General features: G+C 40.0%; 1 protein-coding gene across 14 annotated transcripts in view; it reads left to right on the forward strand.

The window, feature by feature from the left end:
* RBFOX1 (RNA binding fox-1 homolog 1) overlaps nt 1-17,871 on the forward strand; it is a 1,483,287-nt gene that overhangs the window by 1,366,791 nt on the left and 98,625 nt on the right. For all 14 annotated transcript variants that reach the window (XM_060031701.2, XM_060031707.2, XM_060031700.2 and 11 more), the window contains 2 exons: nt 883-943; nt 10,889-10,942. In XM_060031701.2, coding sequence (XP_059887684.1) covers nt 883-943; nt 10,889-10,942 — 115 coding nt within the window. The remainder of the gene's footprint in view (nt 1-882; nt 944-10,888; nt 10,943-17,871) is intronic.

The raw sequence follows: 17,871 nt of genomic DNA on the forward strand, positions 1-17,871 counted from the left end.
TAACTGTATACAAACTCATGCTGGCGATGGTGGTGAATGGTAAGTGGTGAAATCCATCTGCCGTTTCACGTATTTAGTGCTGATATATCTCTATACATATATATACCACGTGAATTTTTTTGACTTGTTGTATTAAGTTTTCTTGATGCTCTATTTTTTTGGATATTGGTACGCCTGTAACTGAGTGTACGTTCTAAGCTAGCCTGGGAGGCACTGACTGGATTGAGATATGACCAGTGCACATCTTACTCAGATCGTTAACTCCATATTGTGTTAAACAATGCACCCTCTCTTTTATCCTTTTGTTAGCTGTGACTTTAAAGCTTGAATGATTTTGTTAATTCTTGCGATGTAAAAGGCTCTTGTTCCAAGTGTTGAATGCTAGATGTTGCTTCCCGATGGTTCTTCCCTCGTAAAGTGTTGCATACGGCTAAAACTTGTTTGTCCTTTTTTTGACATTTATGTTCCCTTGTACCTTGTCTCTCCCCTCTTCTATTCCACTGCATGTTCCTTCATGTGAACCTTATTTTATGTTTAAAAAATATTTATTGTTTCTGTGTTACCATGGAGTACACGCATGCTTTTCAGTCTTCAATTATGCAGTTCCTTTTAATTTGCTTTTACTGTCTCCTTATTAAACTTTTAAATGATATGACATTGCTTTATTGAAATGATTTGTTAAGTTAAAATGGTTATGAAGTAAATGTAATTATAAAAATGTATGATTTTGTTATGCACCTACTGCCTTTTATAAATTAAAATGCATTTTAGTTTTTGGTGTTTTTTTTTTTTAATAAGTAATCACAGTCATAATGCATGCAACTAATTGAAATGTGGACTGGCCCTGGAATATGTGCTTATTTGAGTTTTCTATGTACATAGGTAAATAATGCCACAGCACGTGTAATGACAAATAAAAAGACTGTCAACCCTTATACAAATGGTAAGTAGAGATTGGCCTTTTACAAGAAATTGTCTCTACCTCAGAATCTATTAAGTAATTTAACTGGGGAATCTGTTTCAACAAGCCATATTTGCCTCAGCATGGCTACTGTGTCCTTGCTGCTGACCTGCTACAGTGAACCACTTGAATCAATAAGATAAATTTCATGACAAAGGCAAATTTAGTTCTCAGGTTAAGAGTGCATGTCCTTCTTTCAGTCTCTCTGTAATAACTCCCATGTGAGTGAGATACAGTACTTATTTAGGAATTACTTGGGTAATTTAATTTATTGTTATTGGAGTTAGTTGAAGGAGGATGGAAGTTTTGTTTGTTTCTTTTTTCATCACCACCTCTTCACTGATCACTAATCATCCCCAGAAGTGGGACTGCAGAATTTGGTTCTGGCTTTGAATCTTCTCTGGAGCTATTAGGCTTTTAAAGTGCCTTAGATGGTGTCTCATGACCAGTTCCATAGTGAGTACTGGTTGACCACCAGTGGCATTTGGGGGCAGGTGAGGGTGTTGCTGTGTATTGCAGACCCCTTCAGGACAAGGCATTTCTGCCCTTGCTCTAGAAGAAGACATCTCAAGACGCTTCATAATAAGGATTTAATATGTATGAAGAGTTATTTAAAATGTTCACACATTTTGATTCTTTAATCCTTCTCAGAAAAAATGTCTCTTAAGATATATGGGGGGAGGGAGGCTGCTGATATGCTAATCACATACTTAATTGTACCAGAATTAGAAAGAATGTAATGTAGTAAGTTAAAGTTAGAGCTTAGTGGAATATTATAGTCATTAAAATGAGTAGGATGAAGACTACAAAGGGCCTCATAATGAATTAAAAATTTTAAAATAAGAAAATTATATGTATAGCATGGTTTGAATTAAGGTAGGCAGTACACCAAAATGTTAATGGTTGAATTGAATTGTGAGACTGGAAGATATTTTTTGTTTTATAGATTTTTAAAAAATAGCAATTTTATTACAGTCTTAAGGAAAAATTTATGGAATTTTCCATTTTTAACATTTTAATTACACATGAAACATGGAAATACAGACATTAAAAAAGGAAAAGAAAGAAAGAGAGAGGGAGAGAGGAAGGAAGGAAGGAAGGAAGGAGGGAAGGAAAAAGGGGGGGAAGAAAAGGCTAAAATATATTTTGAATGACACTACTGCCACCTTGGTTTCCCAGCTACCTCCTCAGAAGGTACCACTATTACAGATTATTGTCTATACCTTTATTTTGCACTTTCTTGTATATATACGTACTCAGTATATATTTATAACATTCACAGTAGTGTGTGCATTCTTTTTATATGAACATGGTGTACATATCATTTCTAATTGGCTTTTATAAGTCATATGGAGTTCTTTCAATGTTAATACATACAGACTACATTCATTCTTTTTAGTGGTTACATAATATTCCATAAAATGAATATATGGGTTTATTCCCGCCTCACGTACTGATTGACATTTTTTTTTTCTATTATAAACAATACTACAAGCATTTGGTAGTTTTGTTTTTCTTCTTTCTTGTGCAAATGGCTACCAATTAGGCTAAGCCAGTTTGTTCTTATTTTTAAAAGGGGCAAAATTAAACAGAAATATACCCTCAATATAATAGGAGTCTAAGGAGAAAGACCAGAAGAATTATTTATTCTGCTGACCCATTTTCCCAGTTCCAACAACCCAAGACATAACCTTAAATGGTATAGAAAATTTTTGCAACAGACTTTGAATGCCCAGTGATGAAATGAAGCAAACCGCTGAGTTACATGTCATGAAGACTTTCTACTTGGGTAAAAATGATAGCTCTGCAACTTGCCAGAGCTAGTACACAATGACACCAACATGACTACTGGGCACTTTCTTTAATTATGAAGTAGCAATTGTGTGTGCGCGTGTGTGTGTGTGTGTGTGTGTGTGTGTTTGCACCACGCATGCTTTCATGCGTATGCATAGATGTTCATATCTGCTGCTTATGTGAGAAAATAAAGCAAGGGAAGCCAAATATTATTCCTTAAGCCATATGTAGGCATATTTATTTTAAAGAAAGTGCTGTTGATCAATGACATACTCAGGGGCTGAAAACTGGACCTGTGGGCCTTGGAGACACAATTCAAAGCCTGTTTATTAATAGCCAACAACTCTGAGTGTATGGCATTATGTTAAGCATTTTAGATGCACTGGGTCCACGTGAAGTCCTGTAAAGAAGACATAGTTTTCCTGTGGTAAAGCTGGAAAATTTGAGGCTAGAGGAGATGGAGTGATTAATGAAGGCTTTTTTTTTATTATGAAATAACAAAATCTTGTGGCCATGCCCATGTGTTATGAGTGCATCGCTTTCCCCTGTCATCTTACAGAGCTGCACTCAAGCAACCAGCTACAGGAACAGAAAGATTATTAAAGTTGCAGCCCCAAATTCCCAGTTTGGTATGTTGGCATAAACATCCCACATCCCATTCCAGGGAACCATGCATTCTTAGTTTCCAGAAATGTCATATGGGTCTCTAATCTGTGTACCCAAAAGGGGGTACTCAGGGGCTTATCCTGTCACATGGACTGAGGATGGTACCTAAGGGGTAGATGGGCAGTCGCAGTAGAACTGACTTTAAAAAAAAAGGCAGATCCTAACTACATAAAGATGATTGGCTTCTATAGTGGAGATGGTGGAGAATTTTGGTATTCAAGAAAAGTAGTTTTCAAAGCTTTTTCAATCCTTAATTCATGAGTACCATCACTACAAGTAAAATTTCCCATAAAAGGCAATCCAACATAACTGAAAAGATATGGGTCCCTCTCAGATCCTTGACAAGCATGACTGTGTTAATAGAGGATATTATCACTACCAAAAAGAAAAAAAATAGAAAACGAAAAGAGAAAGTGGTAGCTGTGTGAGATGATTGATATGTTAATTAGCTGGATTGTGGCAAAAATTTTACAGTGTGTATGTATATCAAATCAACAAACGGTACACCTTCAATCCTTCAATATAGACAAACTTAGTTATCAGTTATACCTCGATAAAGCCAGGAAAAAGAAGAGAAGTGAGGACAAATAAAGTCACATGGAAATGAGAAAATTGATTGGTGAGATTCATTCATTAGCTACCTCGTTCATTCTCACAAACCATCAAACTTAGGCTGCAGCAAAATTATGCATCACTAGAGTCATCAAATTCTGAGATCACCTTCACGTGGAAAAATATAGCTCTCCATGCCAGCATCACATTCATGCACTCCTTCAGTCTTGTCAGTCATCCAGCAAAACTTTAAGCAACTGCAAAGTTTTTGATGATGAATGGGACAGGACCCTAACCGCGATAAGACACAAGGTTAGGAGGCTCTGCTATAGAGGACCAAAGTTAATGAAATCATGGAGGATGTGGATTCCGTTTCCCAGCACATTTGAACTTGGCAATAAGAGAAGACTGTAGAATGACACATAGGGGTCTGGAAACCCGCCCCATCAGAAAGCTCCACAAAGAGGGAATTGGGCGGGCTACTTCTGTATTGCTGATTTTTCCTGAGGACACCAACCCTCAGAGAAGAGTTAAGCTTTACTGAGCTCATTGGAGATCAAATGTTTCCTCTGTAAAACAAGTTGAAAATCAGATTCTCAGGAACTTCTTCGATGTTGGAGAAGCATTGGTGTTGGATGTAGCTCTTTTATTTTCTCCGAGATCTTAGGAAGGTTGAAAACGGGACAAAAAGACCCAAGACTATATGGAGAGGTGGACTTCGCATCATACCTGCCTTTCACTGGCTATTGAACTGCAGGCAGGCTGTTGAAACACTCCACATAACAGCTTTCCCAAGTGGGACCTGAGAAATGGGACCTACTATATAGGGTATTTGTGATTATTATGGGAGATAAAATACTCAAAACAGTGGCAGGGGTACAAAGTCCCCTAAAAATTTATTTACACAATAATCTCAATAATAAGTTGCCATCCTGTTCTCTTTTTTTTTTTTTTTTCCTGTAGATAGTAAGCTGAGTTTCCTGATAGAGATACTAACTTAAGGATCAAACATTCAGATGCTAACAGAAGCTGGCTAGGTCAAATAAATAAGGAAGCAGAGAGGGTCTGAGAAACTTGTGGCCTTTGGGGACTCTTTCATTTTCATACTGGGAAAAGCAAAGTATGTCTCTTCTAGAAGAAAAAAACAACACAGGGTAACAATAAAAGATTGCTGACCTTTGGCCTCCAAGCCCAGCGTGTAATAGGGAGGAGACAAACTGGAGGGTTAAGTGGGGTGGTCCCTCATCACCCCCAGCAAATTGGTCCATGGGGGATTCTTAATCTAAAGTTGCTATTTCTGCTCATGTTTGAAGAGAAACAGAAATCCTGTATAGATGAAATTTAAATGTTGACAATAAATATGTGTTGCAAAAAAAAAAAAAAGTTCCTGAGTGAACCAAATGCAATGTGCAACTGACTTTTCATTTTGGGCATTGCCTTCTGCACCATTTCAAACGCCAGATCCCTGGCATCCTCAGGTCATGTCTTTAGAAAACCTGGGTATGCAGTTTGGGAAACCCCAGACTTTTTTTTTTTTAACATCTATTGGAGTAAAATTGCTTTTCAATGTTGTGTTAGTTTCTGCTGTATAACAAAGTGAATCAGCTATATGCATAGGTATATCCCCATATCACCTCCCTCTTGCATCTCCCTCCCACCCTCCTTATCCCACCCCTCTAGGTGGTCGCAAAGCACTGAGCTGATCTCCCTGTGCTATGCAGCTGCTTCCCACTAGCTATCTATTTTACATTTGGTAGTGTATATATGTCCATGCCACCCTCTTACTTCGTCCCAATTTACCCTTCCCCTTCCCCGTGTCCTCAAGTCCATTCTCTATGTCTGTGTCTTTATTCCTGTCCTGCCCCTGGGTTCATCAGAACCATTTTTTTTTTTTTTTAGATTCCATATATATGTGTTAGCATATGGTATTTGTTTTTCTCTTTCTGACTTACTGCACTCTGTATGACAGACTCTATGTCCATCCACCTCACTACTCAATTTTGTTCCTTTTTATGGCTGAGTAATATTCCATTGTATATATGTGCCACATCTTCTTTATCCATTCATCAGTCTGTGGGCACTTAGGTTGCTGCCATGTCCTGGCTATTGTCAATAGTGCTACAACAAACATTGTGGTACATAACTCTTTGAATTATGGAAACCCCAGACATTTAAGGGTGATTTCTTGAATGTGTTCCTTCGATACCCAACTCCGCAAAGCCCTAGAGAAGGCACATGCAGAGTTTTTTGTGTGCACATTCAGACCTGTCTTTTAACACCTAATACAGCCATAGTTAACACTGGGGACCTCGGCCAGTGTTTCTGCAGAAGGCTGACAGATGACCTTTGAGAAGCTAAATTTTAGGAGGGGAACACTGATTTGGATGCAGCCCCTTGAGGCCAGGCCGCAGAGGGATCTCTCTAAACAGCTCCTACGTGTGATATGGAGTGAGACCTCCACATGTCTGGTCTCTGCTCCATTGCCTTGTTGTATGGGGGCCCTGGGAGCTGGGAGCGGTGGGCTTTGTCAGCTGTTCTCCCTTTGTTGTAAGCTTCATTATTCAGTTTAATGTCCTTGATCAAAATCTCTGAATTTGCAAGGCCTGGGGACATACACAAACTGCCTGAGAAATTAAAACTGGGATCATTTTGTCCGTCTTCCTGACAGTGCAGGCTCCTGTGTCCAGCAAGGTGATCCCAAGGGTCCCTTCCAGGTACTAGAAGGAGTCACAGGGACTAGGAGGCCATTTGCATGTGATTTGCATGCATTTACATAAGCCCGCAAGAGCCCTGTTAAGTCTGAGCAGAGGTGATTTTCAAGGGCTGGATTCTTACTGCCTTTCCCTTGAAGACAGTCACCCCTAACAGGGCCCTTTTTTATTAGGTGTATATAGGGAAGCAGGTCATTGACGGTAGGAAGGAGATCCTAGCTAAAAAGGAATGAGTCCATTAAAAAAAAGCTCTTTATTCTTTCAGTTCCTTTAGAGCAAAACTAAGTAAATATATGGAGCACTGACTATTTGCCAAACAGCTTTAGATGTTGGGAATTCACATCGGACAGCAGTCAGTCCCGCTCACTTCACCATTAATTTTAATGAAGGAGAAAGTTTATAAAAACAATTAAGAACAAGCAACAAAAGAAAAAAGATAAATCCAGGCGGCGTTAACCACTATGCAGAAAACAAAACTGGGAATTGAATCAGGGGACAGCCGTAAGAGTAGGGAAGGAAGAGGCATTAAACAGCCTGCCCTGGGGAGACATTGGAGACCTAAATAATATCAGGTCAACTTTTGAGGAATGAGCAGAGTTCTCCAAGCAGAGCGAGCAGTGGATACAATCCTGAATGGTCTAGATTGGTCTAGAAGGATCTTAAGTTGTTTTGAAAGATGAAAAAGGCCAGTGTCACCACAGTTTGGAGAAAAGGGAACAGTGGTACAAAACAAATGGACCGGGGTTAGATTGTGTGGGCTTGTAGGCCAAGGTAAAGAATTTGTGTTCTAGGGCTTCCCTGGTGACGCAGTGGTTGAGAATCCACCTGCCAAGGCAGGGGACACGGGTTCAATCCCTGGTCCGGGAAGATCCCATGTGCCACGGAGCAACTAAGCCTGTGAGCCACAACTACTGAGCCTGCATGCTGCAACTACTGAAGCCTGCATGCCTAGAGCCCATGCTCCGCAACAGGAGAGGCCACCACAATGAGAAGCCCATGCACCTCAACGAAGAGTAGCCCCTGCTCGCCGCAACTAGAGAGAGCCCACGCGTAGCAACAAAGACCCAACACAGGCAAAAATAAATAAATTTAATAAATAAATTTTAAAAAAAGAATTTGTGTTCCAAGTGCAGCAGGAAGCTATTGAATTCTGAGTAGCAGGATGACATGTCTGATTTACTTTTAAAAATTGGTTTGGCCACTAGGAAAAGAGGAAGAGAAGATGGTGAGAGTTAGGACTTTGTTGCCATGGACTTGTCCAGCTAAGAAATATAAATGTCTTGGGCCGGGATGGTGGCATTGGTGAGGGAGGGAAGTGGAGAGAGTGGAAACATCTTTTCAAAGTCTAACCAATTTTCTAATGGATGGTACATGGGATATGAGGGTAAGGGAAGCATCAAGGCATTATTTATCAAGAATTTTGTTTTGAGGAACCAAGTGGATGGAGATGCCATTTGCTGAAGGGGGGAAGACTTGGTGAGGAATCTGCTTCAGGGGAGGAGGGAGATGAGAAGTTGAACTTTCGTGCCTGTGGTGTGGTTCAGAAAAGCCTTTATTTTTCCTACAGTGGGAATAGAGCAGCCTTATTTAGGAGAAAAGACCAGTAATGGGAAGAAGGGAAAACCTGCACTGATGTTCCCATGACTACCTGAGCAGTCTCATTTCATTTTGCTGCTCACAGATCCCAGCTGACTTATTGTAGAGGAGACCTTATCAATTACCTCTCTCAGTTAATACTTGCAAATGTGAGACGGCATAGATCTTCTGAGGAGGGAGAGTATCATTTTGTTTCTATTATGTTTATATTGAATGGAAGTTTTCCATGGGGAGACTTGGTAAACTGGTAGATCATTGGTAGATAGTTAGAAAGTGGCATTAAGTAGCATGCCCTAAGAAGACATCAGGTCAGCTTTGTCAAGAGCTGAGAGATTGATTGATTAGTCAAAAGATAAATAGATAATAAAGAAAGAGAGAGTGATGATAGAGATGGTTGGATGGATGGATGATAGATATAGATAGATAGATAGATGATAGATAAATAGATACATAGAGTTTTCTTAGCCCAAGGAAACGAGGAAGGTAAATGTAGATGAAAGAAACATGATTTCTAGACAGTCTTAGACACCTCTGAGAAATCTGTTTCTTTGAGAAAAATGAAAGACTGAGAAATCTGTTTCTTTGAAAAAAAATGAAAGACTGTTGGCCTAACTTACAATCTTTGAGAGTTACATCAAAGTTGATCAATGGTTCCACATTCAGTGAATGGTGTGTCCCAGCCTCGTGTGCAAAAGGAATTATTTAAGGGAGTTAATAAGAATACATAAAAGAAACAATGGTTTCAAAACGACCCTGTCTCCACTACCAGTAAAAGGTAGGGGCATAAGCAGGATGTAAGATGGAGGACAGAGGGAAGAAGAAGGGTAATAAATTCATAACTTAATTATTCACTTAATATGGCTACGTATAGATTTCTTTCACAAACTCTAGATTTCTGTGAAAAACTAGCAAGAGAAAATTAAATATGTCCAGATAACCCTGAAGCCTTCTTTGCAGCCAGTTTGCTCTATTTTCTCTTTGATTCCAAATGACTTAAAATGTGGACATGTCCTCAGAAATTGAGTATTTTCTTTTTTAGGAAGCAGTGAATTTCAGTTGGTCAAATTGAAGTCATTTTCCATATTTATAGAGCACATATTCTGAAATGATTGGGGTAATTTTTATTTTTATACCACTATAGGAATTTCTATAAGATAAGATGTGTTTAATATAGGAGAGGAAGGTGACAATATGGAGTTTCAGAAGCCCCTGGGACAATACATCTCAGAATTTGATGTCTCGTTCTCTGGGTCTAAAATTGCAGCCAGGAGTTTCCCATTAATATGCCTGCCAAGTAATCCAAGGATAACCCTTTGGAAAACCCTATCCTAAGATCACCCTGGGTGCTGTAAACCAGCTAGTTTATTCAAATTGGAACGGAAAGTTTCTAGAAACAAAACATTCTTGGAAAGTTCTAGGAAGTTCTTAAGTCCATCCAGGGGCCAATCTATTGCAATATAGTGCCTCTGTCTTCCTTAGTGGATCAGTAGATTGCGGTCACCTCTCAGCTGTTCTTCCAGGCTCATCACTTAGACCAGGCAATAGGATGGCACACCCTCTCCCTCTGGGAAGAGCTCAGAGAGTACTTGTCACAAATACCTTCTCTCACATCACAACTCTCACCATTGCCTTTTCTCAGGAGCATTTAGTAGAGGACCTCTGATGTTTGACCTTCACCTCAAAGACACAAGGTTTCCCACACCTGTCTAGTGTCTTTTGGCAAGTCTGTAATAGATGCTTTTATAAAGACTTACCAGCAGGAGCAGGAAATGATCACCAAACCCTAAAACATGATCATCTTTTGAGGTTGTTCCCTAAATAGTGCCCAGTGGGTGTGTAATGAGGGTAGCTTGATTTGCAAATATTCTTGTTTGCTCTTTTCTTGAGTAAAAGTTTCTGAAGGGCCAGGATTCATTTTACAGAAAACGCACCATGTGGAACGTTTGGAACATTACAGGATTCTGTTAATCCTATATACAGGTTATTTGAAAGTTACCTTAGATATCACATGCTTATTAAGAATTTTTATGGTTCTTGAATTCTTTGAAATGTATTCCACACAATCTCTAGTGGATAAATGTCATTTTCTTTGGGATTTAAAAAGCACTTTGGAGTTCTGTAGAGTCTCTGGGTCACAATTAGGAATGACGATTTTCAGAATATGTTTCTGCAAAGAATTCTGTTCATCTTCCAAAACTTTGCAAACTTAATACAAAGGGATGTATTACAAAGGGATGAACTTAATACACAGGAATATCTAGCAGTGATCCATGAAAGAAGACCAAAAAATTTAAATTATTATAGGGGCTCTAGAAAATATTGATATGGGATGAAATGAAGTATCACATCCTTTTCAAAAGGTTCATCTGTAGCTGGTCAGTAGTTTCCATGCTATTAACTTGTATTGGCAGAAAATCAAAAAAAGGGCCTAAATCTATTTTTCCTATGTATAGTTTTCAAGTATTCTTTATGCCTGCCCAAACTATACATCCTCTTAATTTTAAAATTAAAAAGAAATACACCAACCCATTTGACTTGTAGTTAATTTGCAATGATAGGAGTTGTTGAATCAAATGTGATGATAACATTTTTGTGTATTTGTTTTAAGGCTGGAAATTGAATCCAGTTGTGGGTGCAGTGTACAGTCCCGAATTCTATGCAGGTAAAGAGTTTTCTCTTTGCATGATGTCTTCTTGGTCTTTTCTAAATGTGCTTTGCCTGCCCATAAAGAATGGGTTTATAAAATAATCTGAACTGATAAATTCCTATCCTAGCAAGTTTTGAATGATTTTTTTTAAGGCAAAACCAAAAGTGTTTAAAAGCTTTTAAAAAAATAAAGGGGAATCATGTAAGTTACATTGTGGCATAAGCATGGAGCCGCGGCTCCTTGTGACATTTCACACTGATTTTGCCTCAAAAAAAGCACTGAGATTTTGTTCAAGAGGTTTGAACAAATGGACAGCTGCTCATGCCTGTTTTCTTTCAATGTGCCTGAACGTGTTTTTCAGCCATACGTTTCCATTTGGAATTGCATTTTTTATTCCCTTGGCAAAGCAGAGAGTTGGCTTAATTATCCCAATAATGTGCCAGTGTTTTGGAATTGCAAAGAGAAGGATTATTTAGAAAACTAGGAAAGCTAAGTTGTCCTTCTTTTTCCATTAATCAATTTCCCTTAGCAATTCCCTTTCTCTCTGCTTTGCCTTCAAGGGTATATAGCTTTCTCCTCATCCCTTCCCAGCCACCCAACTGCCACTCAAATCCACTGTCCCAGAAAACTTGGTCATCAGATTTGGGGAGAGAGTAACTCAGAAGCAACAGCAGCTGAGATTTTTTGCTCAGCATAGCCTGTTACTTCTACCTGTTACTTCCCTGCTCATGAACAAGGCTGCATTGAACACCTGAGAACCTTAGTAGATTTGTCACATTGATGTTGAAAAGAAGTCTTGCTTTGATGTGGCCCTTGCTTTTTAATAAGGAGAAATCAATGACCCGTTGGTTTAGATCCACTCATTTTGTAATCTCTTGATGGTAAGTCACACCCCTTGCTTTGTCTCTTCTGAGATGCCCTACGTCAGTCATCTTCCCGAAACTAAACATTGACGCTAGTGGATGACAAAGGAACATAGGAAACTTAGACAGCTACTCTAGCACAAAACCCAACTTGATTTTAATAGATGGTAAACCTTGGAAGGCCCAATGTGGTAGCTGAGTTCTGGATTTTAGGTAGGCAATATTTGTAGTTGTTCTTCATGTGTGAATTTTATTACAAGCCTGGGTTACGACCAGGGATTCTAATAGTGAAGTAGTTGTGTTGACTCTTATTGGGGAGGCAAGACCTAGCTATAAGGCTTTCCATGGCTATGTGGTGGGGTCCACTTCCTGAGGGGACACATAGAGTGAGGAACGTGGGCATTACTATCAGGCAGCCCAGGATGGAATCCTGGTTTCTCTACTTGCCAGCTGTGTGATTCTAGGCGAGTTACTTAACCTCTCTGTGCCTCAGCGTCTTCATCTGTTACATGGGAGATGATAGTAGTAACAAACGCACAGGTATTTATAAGAATTACATGGGTTAATATCTGAAGAGTGTTTGGTGCATAGCAGCACCATATAAATGTCAAGGAAATAGAAATAAATAAGTTCATGTTCCACCTCTCTGCCATAAGGGGAAAGTTAACTGAGAGCTGATTCTGCTGAATTCTGAGTGTACCACTAGACTAAAAGATTCTCTTTTAATTCATGAGAGGACTAGTCCTTCAGTGCTCAGCTTATCAATTCAGGGGGCACAGATATTGCTGGGATACATCTTTGTCCAAAGCTTCAGAGAAATGAAATCCCCCAAAAGGGCAAGAAGGAAGTTGGAAAGCAGCTTCTGTGTATCTGCTGGGAGTGCTGGGTGAAATGGAGTCTCTGGAATAAAGAGGTGGCAGATTCTGCGTGTGTGTGTGTGTGTGTGTGTGTGTGTGTGTCCGTCCGTCCGTGTCTGTGCACGTGCCTATGTGCATGTTTTTTCTCCCCCAAAATAATGAGATCAAGAGCAAGAAGGAAGAAACCATTCAATGAGGAGGTAGGGTATGAATGTACGAATTGTGACAGAGAGAGGAAAGTACATTTTTCCAGCCCTACGCAATGTAGTTGCTGGTCGCCTTTGGCTCAAGCAACCAGGAAAACACCAAATATCTACTTTCCAATGATTTCAAACCTCTGTGCATATCTGTGGGTGTGTAGGAGGCCATTAAGACAGAAGAAACAATTCAGAATGACTTAAACGTACGAGAATACATGAATCTGCATAACTTTTAGAACATTAGAGCAGCCATTCAGATAAGCCCTGGGCCCAGCCTCAAAAGTTAGATCATTGGGGCTTCCCTGGTGGCGCACTGGTTGAGAGTCCGCCTGCCGATGCAGGGGACATGGGTTTGTGCCCCGGTCCGGGAAGATCCCACATGCCGCGGAGCGGCTGGGCCCGTGAGCCATGGCCGCTGAGCCTGCGCGTCTGGAGCCTGTGCTCTGCAACGGGAGAGGCCACAGCAGTGAGAGGCCCGCGTACTGCAAAAAAAAAAAAAAAAAAAAAAGATCATTGGACTATGGGGAGAAAATAAGTTGTAATAAGGGTTACTGTTGATTGAGTACTTTTATGGCCAGGCACTGTTCTAAGCACTTTACCTAAATTAATGTGTTTGAATCCTCATGGCAGTTTTCCAAATGTGGAAACTAAGGTACAAAGGGTTTGCATCACAGGGCTAAGATTTCACAGCTGGTAAAAAGCCAGCTAAAATCAAGAGCCTGTGTTCTTTGCAACCAGGTTACTTTGCTTTATTTTTTATGAATGTTAAAAGTCATCATTCTTATTGACTGTGCCCTCTGATAGTAGATCACGCTACTGCTCTCTCCAAATCAGTCAAATTAAAGAAGAGAAGTAAGATAATAATTCTGGATTATTCCAAATACCACAGTATTCAGACATATTAACTGCTTATGCCAGGGGAAGCTTTCAGGAGCCCAGACAACCAAATAATTATTTCTATGAGCTGCTTCAGTAAACTTAAATCTAAAAAAAGGGGGGGGGATGAGGGGGCACGGAGAAGTAAATGTTACTTGAGAAATCTGAATATTTGTGTTTGGTGTTGCCAATATCTGGGCTATCCTTGATAATCAGAGGCTTTCTCTTTTAGCCTGTATGTTTGTCTATGTAGGTAGACAGAGCTCATGATATTCAGAAATGTGGGGAAGTGTTGCTGCAGATCCAACACTCCAGAACAATTCCTTTTAAATACTTGAAGACCCATAAACACTGAGAATCCTGCTAGCTTACATCTAAAATTTCAGGCACCTGTATCTGTGGAATGCATATATGCAAAATAGAGCTGTAGAATGTGTTCATTTCCATAACCAGGTATAATGCCTCATGTTATCCATTTAAATCCCCATGACTAAGAATCTAGGGGGCATTTTAAATTTCCCCAACTACAAACATAGTCTGGATTTATCTTGGAATTTTGAATGTGCCCCAGAGCTGAAATGAAGACCTTGTCATTGATTTGCTGTGGGTATTTCACAGGTCAGCCCTGTATCTGCCTGACACAGAGAGCCAGCCTTATTTTATTAGTCATTTCTATATATAAGACTTCGTGTTAATGACAAAGATCACAATATTCCCATAGTATAATTATTGATTTTATGAAGCTTATGCAGAATTAACAACCCAGCCTCCAATTGTCTCTCAGAATGGGGCATGAAAAGTGCACATATTTTGTAAATTAAAATCAATATTTTCAATTTCTCCTAAAGGTAATTTTCATAATTTAGTGGACTTTTCCCCTAACATTTATTTTCCCTTTAATTATAAAATGGCAGGTTATCGATTTTCGTCTGTAACCTCTTGACGCCCGGAGTGTGTTTTTATTGCTCACGCAGGGTGGGGGTGGGGAGAGCAGTTATACCTCTTAATGAGGATCTTTAATTACTAGCTGAACAGTATTAATTTGCTTTGATAAATTATGACATGCACTCTCCCTCACACACGTTCTAAGAGAAGCATTTAGAAAGCTGTTAGGAAAGGTCTTTCATTGGGGGTGGTTTTTCTGAACTCTCATCAAGTTTTATACCTGCAAGAACTCTTTTAAATGCTTATCCAATACCAGTTTCCAGAAGCAGATATATCTAAATCAGCATATTCCATGAACATACATAAATCTCCTCCAAAGACAAGTGGGTGTTTTCCTATAAAACTAAGCAGCAGCATTGATTATTTCCTAAGCCTAATCATCTTCAGACTCCTTGAGGCTTATTCTCATGACAAATGATTGATAAGTCAATACAAAAAAATGCCCAGGTGAGTTTCAAAGACTAGCCAGCATGTACGGGCATTCCATTTTAGAGTCAAAATAAAACTGAAGGCACTAAGTAGAAGTAAAACGTCTGCAAATATCTGTTCCCAGTAGCATTTCTCAGGTTATTTCGTGTAATTAAAAATAGGGTTTTTAGGAATCCCGCTGCGGAGGCCTCAACAGGGATTCTTAGAGTTTCCTGTCATTCTGAGAAGTCCCCTTTGCCATCTAATAAAAAGGTTTTTTTTAAAAAAAGTGATATTCTTAAGGGATAATCATGATAGCTAGCCAACAAAACTGCTGATTGAAAGCACCTTTAATCTTCATACATGAGTAAAACAAAATAAAAATAAATAACAGAAGGCTATACACAATTGTCGACATGGTCCTGACAAATGGCAAAGTCATCCGTTTCTCACTTGCTGTGGTAAGATGGCTGCAAAGCTCACGCACACTTTATATCATATCTGCCAACTCATTTCTGTGATTAAATATTCCATCAGTGGGGCTATAAGGCAGCAAAGCTTCACAAGATTCGTAAGATGCACCACTTGAACGCACATAACTCACTTCCGTGGATAGGGAGCTCCCCGCCTGCAAAGGAAAATTGGAATTGAGTTAAATTACTCCACGAGCTGTGATCAATAGGGAGAGGAAAAGATCTTCCAATGCAATGCAGATCTAAGATAGAGTTAGGTCCTGATGACTAGAAATACACAATTAAACTCAAAAGGAGAGAGATGCAGAGTCAATCGACTTGGAAACCTTGAAGATGACAGTGAACAATAGTCTTGGTGACACTATTATTATTAGTGGGCTTTTGCGGGGGAGGAAAGAAGGGGGTCCTGAGTGGATCCTCCTTCTGAAAATAAACATTTCTGCTTTGTGGGGAGTGAAACAAAATGACGGGTGCTAAAAGAAGGGCATACCTATCTGCAAAGTCACACTTGAAAAGTGGCCAGGTCTTGAAACTAGGTTATCCTGGGGTTATAGGGAGGATCAGATAAAATAATGAGTGTAAAAGATCTTCACAGACTGTAAAGTAAGATAAAGATATAAGAGATTAGTGTGATCGCTGAAGCCACCTGGATTGATTGTGTCCACGTCGGCACAAGCCTGGCCACGGATCACATGACTTGATGCCAGGCTAGGGGATGAGAAAGTGGATTGGGATCTCAATATAAAGGTTAAAAATGAAGAGGATGGATGTAGTGCTCTGTGATTGCGTAGCTCGAAAGGGCAGGTGTATTTGACCTTGGATTACCAGGACAAAGGTATTGGTTTTCTATGGGCTCTTGGCCACTGTGAACCATGATTCATCTAAGAATTGGGTCAGAAGTAGGTAAATGTAGGTCTCCCTCCCCCCACTTCACTTGGTTGAGTCCATCACAGTTCAGAGAATGACCTTTAGCCACACTTTTGGATGGACTTCTTTCCATTTCCTTTCCTGCAATCTGGATACAAGAGCATCTGAAAAAATGTAAAATTTGTCCAGAACCTGGGATAACCTGACCTAAGTTGCTTTTCTTTTATTGGTCACAATCCTAGACTTTGGATTGGGCTTGGGGTGATCTGCCAAAAGACTGGGTACAAAGCACGCCCCGTTTTGGGTGACTGCCTTAGCATCCTGAAAGAGTATAAGGTGGGTTGGAAAGGCACCTGCCACCACCCAGAGCCCCCTCCAAGCAGCAAATATTCAGGTGTACCTCATGACTCTAAAGTTGCGCATATCCACCCAGAGGACCAGCCTCGCCTGGACTCAGAGCCAGGGCAGTGAGGAGCTGCTTCTTGTGAACAAATGACCTTTGGCTCGGTGATGTTGTGTATAATTTACACATCTGCCAGATTCCAGTGCAGTGCACTTCAGTGAACTGGAACGGAAGAGTCCAGATTTAAGTCCCCGAGCAAAGGATTTTCAGCCTGGAAATGTTCCACTTCAAAGAGTTTATCTCGTACATCTGTTTACTTTTGCCTCCCCTTTTGGTGGCAATTCACTTTGCTTCTTCTCTCTCCTCCCTGCTTCTGTCTTAATGGATTTCACTCCATCCCTGGCCACATTTGGCCTTAATTTTTATCTGCGTCCTTCCCTGTCCTACAGAGGGAATGCAGCTCGGCTTTGATGGAGCCTGTGGGGATCTTCAAACAGGATCGGCACTCGCTTATGTGCTGAAAACTGCATTTCCTAAATAAATGGGTCCCCATTCTATTGCATGGAAAGGCTATAGCAAGGTGAGCTTGCCCCAAAGCAGGGAGTGACAGGATGGTCCTTGTAGGAGAAGCCCCACCACTAGGCTGTGGAGGAAGATGAGGTTCGGGTATCTGGCTCTGGATAAATTTCATAGGGAAAGTTCTAGGTTGCCCTCATCAATATACTCGGCAACTCAAAACATCAGCAACATAAGCCAACTCTGGGCGCTTAATCTGTGCCAGGCACTGTGCTGAACTCTGTGTCTCCTCCAATTCTAATAAAAATGTTATAGCATTATCTTCTTTGTAGAAATTATGAAACCAAGGTTTTTGTGGAGAGTTTATCTCATTTCCTAAATCACAGAACTAGTTTGTGAAGCATCTGTATATTATATAAAGGTCTTTTTTCTAACCGCAAAGCCCATATTTTTCACCACCTTCCGATGCAGCTTCCTCAGTAGTAGATGAGGGCACCCCCTCTATGCCTTCCATTCATTAGGTCATAGAATATAATGGCAATTAGGAAGAGTATCTTTGCATTTAATATTACTGGCTGCATGCCCAACCCCCATGA

Source organism: Delphinus delphis, chromosome 15 (assembly GCF_949987515.2).
Source record: "Delphinus delphis chromosome 15, mDelDel1.2, whole genome shotgun sequence".
NCBI classification, from domain to species: domain Eukaryota; kingdom Metazoa; phylum Chordata; class Mammalia; order Artiodactyla; family Delphinidae; genus Delphinus; species Delphinus delphis.